Genomic DNA, 18,711 nt, shown 5'->3' with positions numbered 1-18,711 from the left:
TGTAAATGTGACGGCGATCGCGGCTCCGTGATCCGCTTTTATATTTATTACCGGAGATGAGGGCAGTGACAGGGGAAGAGCGGAGATGATTTATGTTGCAGAGGAGCTGTTTTAATGTAAGCGCCGCAAGTTTAACTACCGTGAGAAATCCATACCCTCCGTAGCTGAACCGGAAGTGACGAGGGTATGGTTTTCTCACAGGTATGGTTTTTTCACGGAACACCGGTCAGGTTTGTGTTTTATTAATAGAGATAAGAGTTATGTCATGTGACCTCCCAGAATCCTCCTCACCTCTCCGGTCAGGTTTGTGTTTTATTAATAGAGATAAGAGTGATGTCATGTGACCTCCCAGAATCCTCCTCACCTCTCCGGTCAGGTTTGTGTTTTATTAATAGAGATAAGAGTTATGTCATGTGACCTCCCAGAATCCTCCTCACCTCTCCGGTCAGCTCTGTGTTTTATTAACCACTTAAGCCCCGGAAGATTTTACCCCCTTCCTGACCAGGGCCTTTTTTGCGATTCGGCACTGCGTGATTTTAACGGACAATTACGCAGTCGTGCGACGCTGTACCTAAACAAATTTGACGTCTTTCTTTTCCCACAAACAGAGCTTTCTTTTGGTGGTATTTGATCACCTGTGCGATTTTTATTTTTTGCGCTATAAACAAAAAAAGAGCGTCAAGTTTGCAAAAATAACAATATTTTTCACATTTTTTATATGAAATTCCCAAAAAAATGTAAAAATCAACATTTTTGGCCAATTTGTTTTCTGCTACATATGTTTGGTAAAAAAAAAAAAAAAAAATCGCAAAAAGCGTATTTTGATTGGTTTGCGCAAAAGTTATTGCATTTACTAAGTAAGGGAAAGATTTTTGTCATTTTTGGTGTTTTTTGTTTAACGAGTAATGGCGGCGATCTGCGATTTTTTTGCGGTACTGCGACATTGCAGCGGACAGATCGGACCCTTGACTGACATTTTTGACACTTTTGGGGTTACCAGTGACATTACTGCAGTAATCAGTGCTATACATATGCACTGTTACTGCAAAATGACACTGGCAGGGAAGGGGTTAACTTTATTGGGGAAGAAGGGGTTAAGTGTGTCCCTAGGGGCATGCTTCTTACTGTGATTGGACATGGCTACTGGTGTAGGAACAGTGATCAACGGTCCTACATAGTAGAACCGTATGATCACCATTCCTACACAGGGGAGAATGACAGGCGGCTTGTTTACATCAGCCGCCTGCCTTTCTCCCTTCACGGCGGAGGATCGCGAGTAACCGGCGGACATCGGGTCCGCCGGTCACACGCACGGACTTCCCAGGGAACGAGCCGGGGCAGGCGCGCGCTCGCCCGCTATTGGCTCAAAAGCAAGTGACAGGCTAGTGACGTACCGGTACGTCACTTTGCCTGGCTGGGGCTGACCGCCGCAGTATATGTACTTGCGGCGGTCGGCAACCGGTTAATAGAGATAAGAGTGATGTCATGTGACCTCCCGGAATCCTCCTCACCTCTCCGGTCAGTTCTGTGTTTTATTAATAGAGATAAGAGTGATGTCATGTGACCTCCCAGAATCCTCCTCACCTCTCCGGTCAGCAGGTAGATGATCTCCAGGGTGAGGTTTAGTATCTTCTCAGTCATATGACTCTGGTCCTCCTCCATCCTCATTGGTCATGTGATCTATACAGGTTTCCCTGTAAACCAATAATTGATGACGGAGAATGATGTGGACTGTACTGGTTGTACAATATTAGGATGGGGATGTATGGGGGATAATATGAGGGAAGAATGGATCCCGGTGGGATTATACAGAGGAACATTCAGTTTAGTGTTGTTTTCATCCAGAAGTCTCTTACCTTTGGCTTGACAGATCACAAAGTCTTTTTGCTAGTTTTTGATCTGCTGGTAAAGAGGAACAAATATGATTCTTTTTATGTCTAAATACCCCCCCCCCCCCATCCCCCACACCTAATACAAGTCAACTAAGTGGTTTAAAAAAAAGACTAAACGAGAAATAGGAATGAACAGAATGTTCCGGCCCCGTAAGTGGGGAAATGTTCTGCCCCTGAAGGGGTTAATCTATGTTTCCACACTATATATGTGTGTATCATCATCTGCTGGAGATAAAAGAAGTCACAGTGACTATGGAGGAAGAGGACGGACATGACAGGGGGTTACTGGGTGTAAATAGAAAATAAGATCTTATTACCTCCTCTGCTGCCACTTCCAGCAACGTCTCCTCTCAACTTCCTCCTGCCTCACCTCTCCCCCAGAATTCCTATTTATATGCCTGTCTGAATGTGGACTACAAGAAAATGGCCGCACTATGCATTCTTATGGGGAACTAACAGAAAATGGCTGCCCATACATTTTCAATGGAAAATATTGAGCACAAATCTATAGCAAACTGACGGCCCCCACGGCGCGCCATGCGGTCTTCGGGACCCAGTCCCAGTCCCGGGTCTCCTGGTCCCAGACAAGTGGCATCAGAAGGTCCTTAACAAAAGACCCCACCAGGACAGTCACCCCCCCCGCAGGAACACCGCAGCGGCCGTAATATTACTGCCCCCAAGGTAAGAACCTACTAGGAGAAGGGGGGAGAATAACGGGGGCTGGCTGGTATGTCCAAGAGGCCAGGGGAACCAAGGGATCTCCAGAGGGTCCAACAATTCCAAGAAGGGGGCCCACGTCCACCCCGAGACCGCCAGAGGAGTGGGGGAACAGCATTACTCACGGTACCAGGTGGGCGCCACTCCAAATAGACCACCTCCTACCCAGGGTGGGGGTGCTGCCAGCCAGGGGGTATGCTGCGACTCAGGGCGTTCCAGGTCATAACGTCCCAGCGAGACGGTCCACTCACAGGGTCTTCCCCATCCATCGGGGCTCTGTCATGGCGAGGCCTAGTGCTGGACTATAACCTGTTCACGCTCGGTGGCCAGGCTGGATCTAGATTATCTAGTGCAAAACTGCAGCCGGCTGTTGCTTGTAGTTCTCCAGGAACTCTAAACTAGTAAATAAAGATTACATATACCAAAAATTTCCCTTTTAAATAGCTAAGAACGAAATCCCAGCAGGGAATTAGGTCCTACTCCTAAACTAGCCAGAAACAAACGGAGGGCTATAGCAGAGTGTGTGGGGTTATGCCTGCAGGGACAGCCCCATAGGAGTGGTAAAGCTTTTTCCTGCGTAGTGTCCTATTCCTGATGGGAGAAGCATAACCCAATGGTCTAAGAAGATATGGAGCTACATCTGTCAATGAACGATAGAGAAATATTTCTATCCCCCTTGGTGGGAGTGGAGATGATCCCATCTATAAGGATATACAGTACATACACACACAGCACAAGGCCGTGTCCACACTACCAGACGTTTCTCAGGGCTGCAGTTCCTCTGAGCTCCACAAGGTGGTGATCTCACTTCTACTCAGACAGGAAGTCTCTATGGAATACAGACAGGAAGTGATTCCAGGTACACACAGGAAGTGATGTCAGATACAGACAGGAAGTTCCAGATGAAAGGTCAGTCAGGAGGAAGCAGAGAGAAGACATTGGTGGAAGAGGCAGCAGAGGAGGTAATAAGATCTTATTTTCTATTTACACCCAATAACACCCCCCCCCCCCGTCATGTCCGTCCTCTTCCTCCATAGTTACTGTGATGTCTTTTATCTCCAGCAGATGATGATACACATATATAGTGTGGAAACCTAGATCAACCCCTTCAGGGGGGTCAGTTGATGAATAATATATCTTCCTTCCAAATATGGCCATACACGGTTCAGTTTTATCGTTCAGCCAGCGGGATGAGAGAGAAAAAAACTGAAGTGATTCCCCCATCCACACATCAAAAGGTGATGGGGGAATCCTCCCCGCTGCACTATTGTATTCTGACAATGGGGGGGGGGGGGGGGCGCTCCTCCGCTCTCAGAATACACCGATTATTGATAAAGCTATTGGCTGCAGCCGCTGATGGAGTTACTTTTATCTGGCAGTGACCACACATGGATGGAAATGTGAGCGATCCCTGCTGAACCAGCTGAATTTCCATGTATCAATGGTCACCTTAAGTGACTTCCTCCCCTCCCCCTCATCTCCTTCATTATGTAAGTCATGCTGAGATAATCTCCCATTGGCTGAGCAATGTTCTAATTTGTCTATGAGCTCCTTCTTGCTATTCCTCGTCCTGCCTGTTGTTTCCTTAGATTGATTTTCTGTGTAGTGACCCCGGCTTCATCTCTTGGATGCGCTCATCTGTTGCTTTCCCTGACCTTTATCGTGAATCCTGGGTCTCCTCCTCATCTCTTCTCCATATCCTCTTACACAGATTTTCTCCACACCTGCAGTGACCCTGGGGGGTGGAAACTTGGCACCAGCATGCAGCAAAATCCATCCCCACCATTAGGAGCTCCGGAGAAAATTGTCTGCTATTTACACTCCATTTCTCCGTGTGATGTTTGTGCAGATTAACTGTGACCTTTCCCTTTTTCTCTTGATGCATGATGGGGAAGGGGCTGTACCAGGAAGTCAGACACAGGTGTGTGGAGCCTGGAAGCAGCAGCATGGTACAGAGAAGAGATTACATCTGTTAGGAACAGAAGCTGTTATATTACGACTCCTCATGTCAGCATGTCTCTGAGTGAGTAATAAAGCTCCCTGGTCAAGAAGTACATCCAGCCTGTGTGTAACTTGCTGAGCAGATACTGGCAGCATTGCTAGCAGCACCCTCGTGTTTAAAGGACATAACAGTGGCGACGAGGATTGTGGATTTTAGCACATATGGCCTTCATAGGGTTTATTCAACCATTTGATCCTGCTGCTGAGTCATGGAGCTCCTGGGTGGAGAGGCTGGAGCAGTATATGGAAGCAAATAGTGTGGCTGCAGAAAAGAAAGTTGCAGTTTTCCTCAGCATTGGGACAAGCTGCATATGGTACTCTCAGAGACCTCATTTCTCCAGACAAGCTGGCCTCTCAGCCCCTGCCGGAGTTAATTCAGAAGCTGCATGCACACTACAACCCAAAGCCGTTAGAAATCACAGAGCGGTTTAAATTCTACAGTAGGAGGCAGCAGGCAGGGGAGGACATAAAGACATTTATCATTGTTTTATGTAAACTAGCTGTCACTTGTCAGTTTGGAGACTACCTGCAGACAGCTCTCCGCGACATGTTAGTCATGGGACTCTGCGACCCAGCCATACAGAAATGCTTACTCACAGAACCCGACTTGACTCTGATGAAAGCCACTGACCTTCCTACGGTCATGGAGTTGGCTACACGAGATGCCATCCTACTGAAGGCACCGAATGACACACCTGCAAACCAGGGTGAGGAAATATTCCACACTGCTATCACCCGACACCAGGACAACTGTCCCCAAATCAAACTAAGTCTCACCACCCTACTTCTTCTGTCTCTAGGACGCCAACTTGCTACCGTTGTGGTAACACTACTCACAGTGCACCTGCTTGCGAGTTCAAGGATGTCGTTTGTTTTCTCTGTGGAAAGACTGGTCATATTGGGCGTGTTTGCCGCAGCTCCCGCTCCTGGAACGGTATCACAAGAGGTAGACGTACACAGACGTTTCATTTGGATGCGGATAATAATGGCTTCAGCTCTGATGAGGAGACCTGCGTCCAGCATGTTGGACTGTTTCGAGTAGCTGGGAGTACTCCTGTGATAAAAGTGGATGTCACACTCAATGGCTGTCCTGTCTCCATGGATGTTGATACAGGGGCGGCTGTGTCTGTCATTTCATGGTCTGATTTAAAGGCATCGGGTCTGTCCCTACCGCTCCAACCTACAAATCTTACACTACAAACCTACAGCAAGGAACTATACTACAACCCTTGGGTTATGTGAAACCCCTTGTTACATTGGGCAACCGCAGTCAAACTCTGCGCCTTTATGTTGTACGTGAAGGAGGTCCTCCGTTGTATGGTAGAGACTGGATAAAAGCCCTGGGCATGCCTCCTTTTTACCATTGCCCAATGTACATTGCTTTCTGACACAGACTATTGGGTGGAATCCCTGAAGTCTCGCTTTAAGGAGGTTTTTGAGGACTCTTTGGGCACCGTAAAAGGGAAGATGGCCCACCTCCTCTTGAAGCCTGGTGCTACACCTCGTTTTTGTACGGCAAGATCAGTACCTTTTGCCTTGTGGAAGAAAGTGGAAGCAGAGCTGGACCACCTATTGGCTGAAAACATCATAACAAAAGTTGATAGAAGTGAATGGGCATCACCAATTGTGTCTGTCAAGAAAAAGAATGGAGACATTAGGATTTGTGGGGATTTCAGGGTTGCCCTGAACAACCAACTTCTTGTGGATCAATACCCATTGCCTCGACTTGAAGATCTATTTAGCTCACTGGCTGGGGGGAAAAAGTTTACAAAAATAGACTTAAAGCAAGCTTACCTGCAACTGCAAGTACACCCAGATTCATGCCATCTGTTGACCATTAACACACATAAAGGTTTATTCCAATATAACCGCATGGTTTTCAGCATTGCCCCAGCACCAGCCATTTGGCAGCGGATCATGGATGAGGTCCTGGCAGGCATACCTTTCACTCAATGTCTACTAGATGACATGCTCATCACCGGTCCCACTGATGAAGAACATAGAATGTGGAAGCTGTGCTAGAGAGACTCCAAAGGTATGGTTTACGCGTCAATCTTTCAAAATGCAAATTTCTAAAGTCTCAGCTGGAATTTTGTGCCCACACGGTGGACTGACATGGGTTACACACTACTGAAGAAAAGGTTAAAGCCCTTACCCATGCCCCTACTCCACAGAATGTCACACAGCTCAGATCTTACCTTGGCCTGCTAAATTACTACCACCGTTTCTTGCCACACCTAGCACACCAGCTCTACCCGTTACATCGCTTACTGGATGCAAAAGCTAAATGGATTTGTACAGAAAAATGTGAAGAAGCCTTTCGGCTTTCCAAAGAACTCATTCTGTCTTCTCGAGTTCTGGTCCACTATGATTTAAAGAAACCCGTCACCTTGGCTTGTGACGCCTTGCCTTATGGACTGGGTGCCGTGCTTTCCCATGTCATACCAGATGGCACAGAGCGCCCCTTTTCTTTTGCCTCCAGGTTTTTAACCTCAGCAGAACAAAACTACTCCCAGATAGACAAGGAAGCTTTGGCCATTGTATGGGCCACAAAAAAATTTCACACGTATATCTATGGTCGGGAGTTCACACTTATCACTGAACACAAACCTCTGTTGTCAATCCTGAACCCTCAGAAAGGAATTTCTACAACAACAGCATCTCGTGTACAAAGGTACGCTTTATTTGTGGGAGCTTAATTCTATCAGATACCGCCCCCATGATACCCATGGCAATGCAGATGCCTTTTCCAGATTGCCACTTGGAGACCACCTACCAAGAGACATACGCGTAGTGGAAATACACAAGCCACGGTCCTGCATGTCCACCTCCCTAATTGCCAGACATACAGCCAGAGATCCTTTCCTTTCTCAGATATTCTCATATGTTCAGACTGGATGGCCAGAGAAAGTTTCAAAAGAATTTCGTCCGTACTTTGCCAGAAAATGTGAGCTTGTGACTAATGCTGGTTGCCTACAAATGGGGCAATAGAGTGATTGTACCTCAGTCTTTGCAACCAACCATGCTAAGGATACTGCATAAAGGCCATCCTGGTGTGGTGCGCATGAAGCAGCGAGCCCGAAGCTATGTTTGGTGGCCACAAATGGATACAGCAATTGAAGATAATGTGGCTCAATGTCCTGGGTGCTGTCAAGCTCAGCGTCCCCAAAAGAGGGGAACCCTGCAACAGACCCGTGGTCAAGACTCCATCTTGATTTTGCTGGCCCAATCCAGGGTAAAATGTATTTGATCGTGGTAGATGTGCATTCAAAATGGCCGGAGGTTTTCCATATGCCTTCTATTACCTCAGCTGCTACCATTCAAGTCTTACGGAAGCTCTTTTCTCAATATGGATTGCCAACAGCCATAGTGTCGGACAATGGCACTCAATTTACTTCGCATGAGTTTCATTCCTTCCTCAGTGGCTTGGGTATCCAACACTACAGAACCGCTCCTTATCATCCAGCCTCGAATGGGCTGGCAGAACGGTTTGTGCAGACATTTAAGAAGCACTTACTGTCCACTGTGGACCAGGTTGGAATGTCAGAAGAGAAGCTGCTGGAGTTCTTGACCGTGTACCGAAACACGAATCACGCTACTACTGGGCTGTCCCCAGCTTTTCTTATGTTTGGCAGGCATCTCCGCACCAAACTTGATTTACTTCATCCATAGGAATAGTCATCAACACCTTCTCTGCCAGGCCGTCCTGGTTTCCATGCTGGTGATCTCGTATGGTTCCGGAATTACAGAGGTTTGCCTCCTTGGCTTCCTGGCATTATTGATCGGCCTCTTGGAAGGAGAATGTACCTTGTACGCCTGGAGAATGGCGTTTATGTTCGACACCTTTCACAGTTGAGAAAGCGCATTTGTCGGCTACTAGAGACAAATCCGACCCCTCTTGCTAACCAACCACCAGAGTCTACTCTGAGCTCTGCTGGTGACATATGGCATGGTGTCTGGCATGATCCCACAAGTTTACAACCAACCCCTGCAACAGTTGGTGACCATATTCCTGAGAAGCCCAGCCATGTGCCTGGAGTTACAGAGACTGATTTGTCTGTTGGACACCCACAAACATCTCCAGAACCTTTGACCGACTCTATCCCATCCAGTGCTGTGCCACTTCATAAGTCTACCCGCCAAAGACATCAAACTCCTCATTGGCAAAGTGCAGAAATCTTACGGGATACATTGGAGGTCAGAAAACGCAGACAAAGGGCTCATGAATAGAGTTGAGCGGACACCTGGATGTCCCGTGTTCAGCGGGTTCGGCCGAACTTGAAAAAAAAGTCTGGGTCCGTGTCCCGGACTTTTTCCGAACTTTACCCGGACACCGAACCGCATTGAAGTCAATGGGGACCCGAACTTTCAGGCACTAAAATGGCTCTAAAACACCAATGGAAAGGGCTAGAGTGCTGCAAATGGCAGTAAAACGTAGTTAAGAGCATGGCGAGTGCTCTGCAAACAAATGTGGATAGCAAAATAACTTAAAACAACAAAAAAAAACTGAAAAATAAAACAATGTTCTGTGAAGGACGAGGCCCATATGGAGTAGGAGGGAGGTTGAGGTGGTGGTGGATGTGGCGGTGTCATAGGCGTGCGCACAGGGTGTGCCTGGGCACACCCTAATCACCTAGGGCACATTAGCATTATCGCTCTGTTTGCCATGGGAAAGATCTCCCTCGGACCTGGTCTGCCATAAGAGAAGTGCCACACACTTCTATTTCACTTTGCCAGCAGGGAGAGTAATGTACCGTGGCCATATACATGTAGGCAAACACATGCATGTGTATTTAAACTTTGGGGTGCACACCCTAATGCAACAGGCTGCGCACACCTATGGGCGGTGTAGTTGGAAGCGGCGGTGGAGGAGGACGAAGTAGCCAACACTGCTTTTTTTCAGTCATTTTAAATGAGGGTACACCCCAAAAGAGTGAGAAAGATCAAAAATAGAACAATGGCTGGGTAAGGTCGGTATCTATCTCTATTCTGCACAAGGTACAGAAAAGTCCTGTGGCATCCATGCCTGGTTCATTTTAATGAACGTGAGCTTGTCCACATTGTCTCTGGACAGGTGGCTGCGCTTGTCTGTGATAACGCCCCCAGCCGTGCTAAATACACGTTCAGATAATACACTGGCTGCAGGGCACGCCAGCACCTCCAAGGCGTAAAGGGCAAGCTCAGGCCATGTGCCCAATTTGGAGACCCAGAAGTTGAAGGGGGAAGACCCGTCATTCACTACATGTAGGCGTATGCACACATACTGCTCCACCATGTTGGTGAAATGCTGCCTCCTGCTAAGACGTTCCATATGAGCTGCTGGTGCTGCTGTTTGTTGTGGCGTGCTGACAAAGCTTTTCCACATTTCGGCCATGCTAACCCTGCCTTCTGAGGTGCTGGCGGTGTCCTGGTTGCGTTGGCGACCTCCTCCTCCTCCTCCTCTGCCTTGTGCTTCCACTGCGGCCCCGCTGTCAGATGGGAATGCCAGCAGCATGGCGTCTACCAGCGTGCGCTTGTACTCGCGCATCTTGCGATCGCGCTCCAGTGAGTGAATTAAGGACGGTACGTTGTCCTTGTAACGGGGATCCAGCAGCGTGGCCACCCAGTAATCAGCACAAGTTAGAATGTGGGCAACTCGGAGGTCGTTGTGGAGACACTGCAGCATGTAATCACTCATGTGTGCCAGGCTGCCCAGAGGCAACGAAAGGCTGTCCTCTGTGGGAGGTGTATCGTCTGTGTTCTCTGTATCCCCCCAGCCACGCACCAGTGATGGCCATGAGCTGGCCTGGGGGGCAACCTGCTGTGAACATGGTTCCATCTCCTCCTCCATCTCATCCTCTAGAACTGTGCCCCTGCTGGACAATTGTGTCCCTGGCGTTTGTGTGTGCAGGAACCCACCCTCGGAGCCCCTTGCGAATGACTGCCCTGAAAGCCTTGGAAATGTTACCTCTTCATCCTCCTCCTCCTCATCCTGTGCCACATCCTCTTCCATCATCGCCCGAATCATTTTTTGAAGGAGGCATAGAAGTGGGATAGTTAAGCTGACAACGGCGTCATCGGCACTGGCCATGTTGGTGGAGTACTAAAAACAGCGCAACAAGGCACACAGGTCTCGCATGGAGGCCCAGTTATTGGTGGTGAAGTGGTGCTGTTCCGCAGAGCGACTCACGCGTGCGTGCTGCAGCTGAAACTCCGCTATGGCCTGCTGCTGCTCGCACAGTCTTTCCAGCATGTGCAAGGTGGAGTTCCACCTTGTGGGCACGTCACATATGAGGCGGTGAGCGGGAAGGCCGAAGTTACGCTGCAGCGCTGACAGGCGAGCAGCAGCAGGGTGAGAGCGCCGAAAGTGCGCACAGACGGCCCGCACTTTCTGCAGCAGCTCTGACATATCGGGGTAATTTTGAAGGAACCTCTGCACCACCAAATTCAGCACATGCTCCAGGCAAGGGATGTGCATCAAACCGGCTAGGCCCAGAGCTGCTATGAGATTTCGCCCGTTATCGCACACCACCAAGGCCGGGCTTGAGGCTCGCTGGCAGCAACCACTCATTTGTCTGCTGTTCCATGCTCCTCCACAACTCCTGCGCGGTGTGTGGTTTTTCCCCCAAACAGGCAAGTTTTAAAACTGCCTGCTGTCGTTTACCCCTGGCTGTGCTGAAGTTGGTGGTGAAGGTGTTACGCTGACCGGATGAGGAGGCGGTAGAGGATGAGGAAGCGGAGTAGGAGGAGTTAGGAACAGGAGGCAAACTGAAGCGCCCTGCAATCCTCGGTGGTGGAAGGACGTGCGCCAAATTGCTATCCGCCTCAAGCCCATCCGCCACTGCATTTACCCAGTGTGCCGTTAGGGAGATATAACGCCCCTGACCGTGCTTACTGGACCACGTATCGGTAGTTGGGTGGACCTTGGCACAGGTGGCGTTGCGCAGTGCACACCTGATTTTTTTCCCCCACTTGGTTGTGCAGGGAAGGGATGGCTTGCCTGGAAAAGTAGTGGCGGCTGGGCACGACGTACTGTGGGACAGCCACCGACATAAAGCTTTTAAAACTGTGCGTCTCCACCAGACGGAATGACAGCATTTCAAAGGCCAGAATTTTGAAATGCTGGCATTCAGGGCCAGGTATCGCGGGTGGGTAGGGGGGTACTTCCTCTTCCTCTGAAGTGTTTGGGAGATGGAAAGCTGAACGCTTCCACGGGACATTGTGGAGATGGTTGGTGACTCAGGTGGTGGTGTTGCTGACAGATCGTCTGTTTGCGGGGTGGCAGGTGCCGGTATCACTACAGATGTGGATGGAGAGGCCGAGACTGCAGCAGAAGAGGAAGCAGGAGGAGCCAGAGACCTTTCTTGGTTTTGAAGGTGTCTACTCCACTGCAGCTCGTGCTTTGCACTTAGATGCCTGATCATGCAGGTTGTGCTCAGGTTGAGAAGGTTTATGCCTCGCTTCAGGCTCTGATTGCACAGGGTGCAAACCACTCATGTCCTGTCATCAGCACATTTTCTGAAGAACTTCCACGCTAGAGAACTTCTTTGAGCTCGCTTTGGTGCGCTCGTTCCCTTGCTATGTTGGGCAGTAGCAGGCGTAGTGTCTAGGGCACGGCCGCTCCGCTTCTGCACCCTGCTCCCTCTTCTGCTGTGCTGGTGGCTCTGTGCGACCACCGCCTCTTCCTCCAAACTACTCAGGTCACCTGCATGACCTTCATTCCATGTGGAGTCGAGGACCTCATCGTCCTCCATATCATCTTTCTACCCAGTCTTCACCCCTGCCCTCCTTGTCGGTCTCCACAATTCTGAATGCAGAATGCAGCAGTTGGCACCTGCGTTTCGTCATCATCGGAGACGTGCTGCGATGGTCCTTCCATGTACTCATCTTGAGAAATAAGTGGTTGGGCATCTCTGCACTCAATCTCTTCCACTTCTGGGGCAGGGCTAGGTGGATGGCCCTGGGAAACTCTGCTGACAGAGTCATCAAAAAGAAGAGACTGCTGCATGACTTGGGGCTCAGACTGCTTGCCTGATTTGCAAGGGGGTGAGGTGAAAGACGGTTGGACATTGGCTGCAGGTGCCAACTCTGACCTTTCTGCAGTAGACTGGGTGGGAGACAATGTGAAGGAACTGGAGGCACTGTCAGCAACCCAATCTACTATCGCCTCTACTTCTGGCCTCATCACTTCTAGAGGCGTATGATGCCCTACCAAATACTGATGCAGGTTCTGTCGCCTACTCACACTTGAGGAAGGTGTTTCACTTGTGCGTGTAGCTGGCACAGATCGACCACGTCCTCTCCTTGCAACAGGAGCTCTACCAGCAGCACCACGACCCAGGCCACGGCCCCTATTTGACGGTCTCCTCATATTTCTGTAATTTATGATCTTGCCCTGGAAAGGTGTTTATTGAATAGCGGAACAAAACAACAACAGTATCGCACGGGTGTATCTCACAGTCAAATATGCAAACTATGCCGCAATTTAATGTTTTTTACCCCAAAAGGGTGTATATTATATAGCGGAATAGAAAAAAGGATAAAAAACGGTGTATCTCACACGTACAAACACAGACTAGGCCCCGATTAAAATTTTTTGTACCCTAAAGGGAGGATGAGGAAGAGGAGTAGGAGGAGTTCGGAACAGGAGGCAAACTGAAGCGCCCTGCAATCCTTGGCGGTGGAAGGAGATGCGCCAAACAAATTTAAAAAGGTGTATCTCACATGTACCGATACAGACTATGCCGTAATTCAATTTTTTACACTCCAAAAGGGTGTATATTGAATAGCGGAATAGGAAAAATTTTATAATACGGTGTATCTCACACATACAAACACAGACTAGGCCCCGATTACAATTTTTTGTACCCTAAAGGCAGGATGAGGAAGAGGAGTAGGAGGAGTTCGGAACAGGAGGCAAACTGAAGCGCTCTGCGATCCTTGGCGGTGGAAGGAGATGCGCCAAACAAATTTAAAAAGGTGTATCTCACATGTACCGATACAGACTATGCCATAATTTAATTGTTTACACTCAAACAGGGTGTATATTGAATAGCGGAATAGGAAAAATTTTACAAAACAGTGTATCTCACACGTACAAACACAGACAAGGCCCCGATTACAATTTTTTGTACCCTAAAGGCAGGATGAGGAGTAGGAGGAGGTCCGAATAGGAGGCAAAATGAAGCACCCTGCAATCCTTGGTGGTATGAGATGCGCCCCAAAAATTAGAAAGGTGTATCTCACACGTACTGATACAGACTATCCCGCAATTTAATTTTTTTTACCCCAAAGGTGTAGATTGAATAGCGGAATAGAAAATATGATATCAAAAGGTGTATGTATCTCACACGTACAGACCCAGACTAGGCTCAAATTACTATTTTTTTTGTACCCCCAAAGGCAGGATGAGGAGTAGGAGGAGTTCGGAACAGGCAGGAGGCACACTGAAGCACCCTGCAATCCTCGGCAGTATGAGATGCGCCCCAAAAATTGGAAAGGTGTATCTCACACGTACCGATACAGACTATCCCGCAATTTAATTGTTTTTACCCCAAAGGTGTAGATTGAATAGCGGAATAGAAAATATGATATCAAAAGGTGTATGTATCTCACACGTACAGACCCAGACTAGGCCCAAATTACTATTTTTTGTACCCCCAAAGGCAGGATGAGGAGTAGGAGGAGTTCGGAACAGGCAGGAGGCACACTGAAGCACCCTGCAATCCTCGGCAGTATGAGATGCGCCCCAAAAATTGGAAAGGTGTATCTCACATGTACCGATACAGACTATCCCGCAATTTAATTGTTTTTACCCCAAAAGTGTAGATTGAATAGCGGAATAGAAAATATGATATCACAAGGTGTATGTATCTCACACATAAAGACCCAGACTAGGCCCAAATTACTATTTTTTGTACCCCCAAAGGCAGGATGAGGAGTAGGAGGAGTTCGGAACAGGCAGGAGGCAAACTGAAGCACCCTGCAATCCTCGGCGGTATGAGATGCGCCCCAAAAATTGGAAAGGTGTATCTCACACGTACCGATACAGACTATCCCGCAATTTAATTGTTTTTACCCCAAAGGTGTAGATTGAATAGTGGAATAGAAAATATGATATCAAAAGGTGTATGTATCTCACACGTACAGACCCAGACTAGGCCCAAATTACTATTTTTTTGTACCCCCAAAGGCAGGATGAGGAGTAGGAGGAGTTCGGAACAGGCAAGAGGCACACTGAAGCACCCTGCAATCCTCGGCAGTATGAGAGGCGCCCCAAAAATTGGAAAGATGTATCTCACACGTACCGATACAGACTATCCCGCAATTTAATTGTTTTTACCCCAAGGGTGTAGATTGAATAGCGGAATAGAAAATAATTGGTGATTTTTCAATAGCACATGTGAACAGCAGTGTCTTATATCAGTCAGCTCTGCTGCAGGCTATGGAGGGAAAAAAAAAAAAAAGAAAAATTCCCCTTTTTAAGTTTGTAATTTTTAAATAGATTAGTACAGACTATGACACAATTTTATTTTTTTAACCTAAAAGGGTGTATATTGAATAGTGGAATAGAAAAAAAGTGTATAAATTTTGAAATCACTCAATAATAGCACATGTGAACACAGCAGTGTATTATCACAGTCAGCAGCACTGAAGGAAAAACGCTGCACACAACTGACTGATAAAAAAGATTTTTTTCTCCCTCCTCCTCAGCGGGCAAAAAGATTGTGTTCACACCACCCCACACACAGCAAAATCGATGTGGACCACTGACCCTGCCTATCTCCAGCCTCGCCCTAAAATGATCTATAAGATCGGTCACTGCCGGCACTGCAAACCCCCCACACAGCAAAATCGATTGTAGAACACTGACCCTGCCTATCTCCAGCCTGGCCCTAAAATGATCGATAAGATCGGTCACTGCCGGCACTGCAAACCCCCCACACACCAAAATCGATTGTAGAACACTGACCCTGCCTATCTCCAGCCTTGCCCTAAAATGCCCTAACCACTCGCCCTGCCTGCAGCACTCCGACCTGTCCCTGATTCTGAATTCTTTTCGGACACAATATAGTTTATGACTGTCTGTCCCTAATCAGCAGCCAGCACGTATGATGTGTGCTCTGTCCCTGTACTACAGCAGAATGACGCAGCGGCGCTCGGTCTCGAACATATAAAGACTTGGTCACATGCTTCAGATGGCCAATCACAGCTACTAATACATTTGTAGGCATGGCTGGGATGGCTTAAGGCACACCAGTTAAACGCTTGTTGATTGGCTGTTGAAAGCCCGCCATTAAAAGCGCGCCAATACATAAAAAACAGAAAATAAAATGACCGGGTAACAAAAATCCAATTATTCAGTACGAACACAAATAATACAGTCCGTGTTCGCTCAACACTACTCATGAAGTGTTGCAGAAATCACAGAACTGAGTTGGAGATGCTACTTGCTGAACTGGTCCTGTTTGCCTTTTTAGGTTATGTGTTGAACATTTTGTTCTCTTTTTTTTTTTTTTTTGTTGTTTTGTTTTTGTTTTTTGGAAAGGAGAGGAGGTGTGATGTTTGTGCAGATTAACTGTGACCTTTCCCTTTTTCTCCTGATGCGTGATGGGGAAGGGGCTGCAACAGGAAGTCAGACACAGTGTGTGGAGCCTGGAAGCAGCAGCATGGTACAGAGAAGAGATTACATCTGTTAGGAACAGAAGCTGTTATATTATGACTCCTTCATGTCAGCATGTCTCTGAGTGAGTAACAAAGCTCTCCCTGGTTAAGAAGTGCATCCAGCCTGTGTGTAACTTGCTGAGCAGATACTGGCAGCATTGCTAGCAACACCCTTGTGTCTAAGGGACATAACACTCCACATGTCACCTGAGCACATGAGAGTTTCGTTTCACACATTCCTGACAGATTTTTCTATCAGAGTTCACTCTTCAGTTTAGGAGAGGTAGGACGCACCCTGGAACAATGATTTAGTTTGCAAGGGAGCTTCATATAGAGGACTCTCAAATCTCTCCATTCAAATGTCCCTCCCTTCAGAGTCTATATGTCCTATGACATCACACTGACCTCACAGCTCCCCACCCCATGTCTCTCCCTTGGACAGAGGGGTGGCTGTAGACGTTGTATACTTGGACAGAAAGGTTACTGTGGACATGGTATACTTGGACAGAGGGGTGGATGTCGTATACTTGGACAGAGGGATGGCTATGGACGTGGTATACTTGGACAGAGGGTTGGCTGTGGATGTGGTATACTTGGACAGAGGGGTGGCTGTGGACGTGGTATACTTGGACAGAGGGGTGGCTGTGGATATCGTATACTTGGACAGAGGGATGGCTGTGGACGTGGTATACTTGGACAGAGGGGTGGCTGTGGACGTGGTATACTTGGACTGAGGGGTGGCTGTGGACGTGGTATACTTGGACAGAGGGGTGGCTGTGGACGTCTTATACTTGGACTGAGGGGTGACTGTGGACGTGGTATACTTGGACAGAGGGGTGACTGTGGACGTGGTATACTTGGACAGAGGTGTGGCTGTGGACATGGTATACTTGGACAGAGGGGTGGCTGTGGATGTGGTATACTTGGACTGAGGGGTGACTGTGGATGTGGTATACTTGGACTGAGGGGTGACTGTGGATGTGGTATACTTGGACAGAGGGGGGGGGGGGCTGTGGATGTGGTATACTTGGACAGAGGGGTGGCTGTGGACGTGGTATACTTGGACAGAGGGGTGGCTGTGGATGTCGTATACTTGGACAGAGGGGTGGCTGTGGTATACTTGGACAGAGGGGTGGCTGTAGGCATGGTATACTTGGACAAAGGGATGGCTGTGGATGTGGTATACTTGAACAGAGAGGTGGCTGTGGGCGTGGTATACTTGGACAAAGGGATGGCTGTGAATGTTGTATACTTGAACAGAGGGGTGGCTGCGGACGTAGTATACTGGGACAGAGGGGTGGCTGCGGACGTAGTATACTGGGACAGAGGGGTGGCTGTGGATGTGGTATACTTGGACAGAGGGGTGGCTGTGGACGTGGTATACTGGGACAGAGGGGTGGCTGTGGATGTGGTATACTTGGACAGAGGGGGGGGGGGTGTAAACGTAGTATACTGGGACAGAGGGGTGGATGTGGACGTGGTATACTTGGACAGAGGGGTGGCTGTGGACGTGGTATACTTGGACAGAGTGGTGGCTGTGGATGTCGTATACTTGGACAGAGGGGCGGCTGTGGGCATGGTATACTTGGACAAAGGGATGGCTGTGGATGTGGTATACTTGAACAGAGGGGTGGCTGTGGGCGTGGTATACTTGGACAAAGGGATGGCTGTGAATGTTGTATACTTGAACAGAGGGGTGGCTGCGGACGTAGTATACTGGGACAGAGGGGTGGCTGCGGACGTAGTATACTGGGACAGAGGGGTGGCTGTGGATGTGGTATACTTGGACAGAGGGGTGGCTGTGGACGTGGTATACTGGGACAGAGGGGTGGCTGTGGATGTGGTATACTTGGACAGAGGGGTGTCTGTAAATGTAGTATACTGGGACAGAGGGGTGGACGTGGTATACTTGTTTTTTTTTTTTTAAATGTGTGACACAGTTCCCCACACACGGCTAATGTGTAAGGTAATGTCTACAGGCTGTAAAATCCGTTTGTAAAAGGGATAGAAAATTGGCTAAAGGACAGAGAATAGTGGTTAATGATTCTTACTCTGAAAGGTATAAGGTTATCAGACCGGTGTGGGTATAGGATTGAATATACACAGGTTTTCTATGTTGGTTAATCTGAATTGACTTGTGTCTTTTTTCAACCAGATTAACTATGCAACTATGTGTGTGGATGTTATCTATATCATTGTGTGTGTCAGGTTCCTATAAGGTGTCAGGATGTCGCTGTCTATTTCTCCATGGAGGAGTGGGAGTATTTAGAAGGACACAAGGATCTCTACAAGGACGTCATGATGGAGAATCAGCCGCCCCTCACATCACCGGGTAAGAGGAGACTTTATTGTAAAGGAGAGAGCAGTACGGAGGCTCCACCTAGATCCCCCATCATCTGATAAACACATAGAAACAATGTATTCAGTCAGTGTGTGTGTTTCCTACAGATGGATCCAG

At 48.2% G+C, this 18,711-nt stretch overlaps 3 protein-coding genes and 1 pseudogene across 4 annotated transcripts in view; 2 read left to right on the top strand and 2 right to left on the bottom strand.

The window, feature by feature from the left end:
- LOC309550684 (uncharacterized protein) overlaps window positions 1-18,711 on the bottom strand; it is a 1,024,308-nt gene that overhangs the window by 261,272 nt on the left and 744,325 nt on the right. The gene's annotated exons all lie outside the window — the stretch shown is intronic.
- LOC309550736 (uncharacterized protein) overlaps window positions 1-18,711 on the top strand; it is an 851,482-nt gene that overhangs the window by 405,338 nt on the left and 427,433 nt on the right. Inside the window, exon 4 of the mRNA XM_082251073.1 lies at window positions 18,462-18,585. Coding sequence (XP_082107199.1) covers window positions 18,462-18,585 — 124 coding nt within the window. The remainder of the gene's footprint in view (window positions 1-18,461; window positions 18,586-18,711) is intronic.
- LOC309550715 (uncharacterized protein) overlaps window positions 1-18,711 on the bottom strand; it is a 523,380-nt gene that overhangs the window by 95,274 nt on the left and 409,395 nt on the right. The window lies entirely within an intron of this gene.
- LOC309549882 lies at window positions 4,773-5,652 on the top strand (annotated as a pseudogene). Its single transcript has one exon. The product of its transcript is annotated as an uncharacterized misc_RNA (transcript).

The sequence above is a fragment of the Pelophylax lessonae genome (assembly GCF_965119305.1).
Source record: "Pelophylax lessonae genome assembly, chromosome: 3".
Classification (NCBI taxonomy): Eukaryota; Metazoa; Chordata; class Amphibia; order Anura; family Ranidae; genus Pelophylax; species Pelophylax lessonae.
This window is presented reverse-complemented; position numbering and strand designations above follow the sequence as displayed.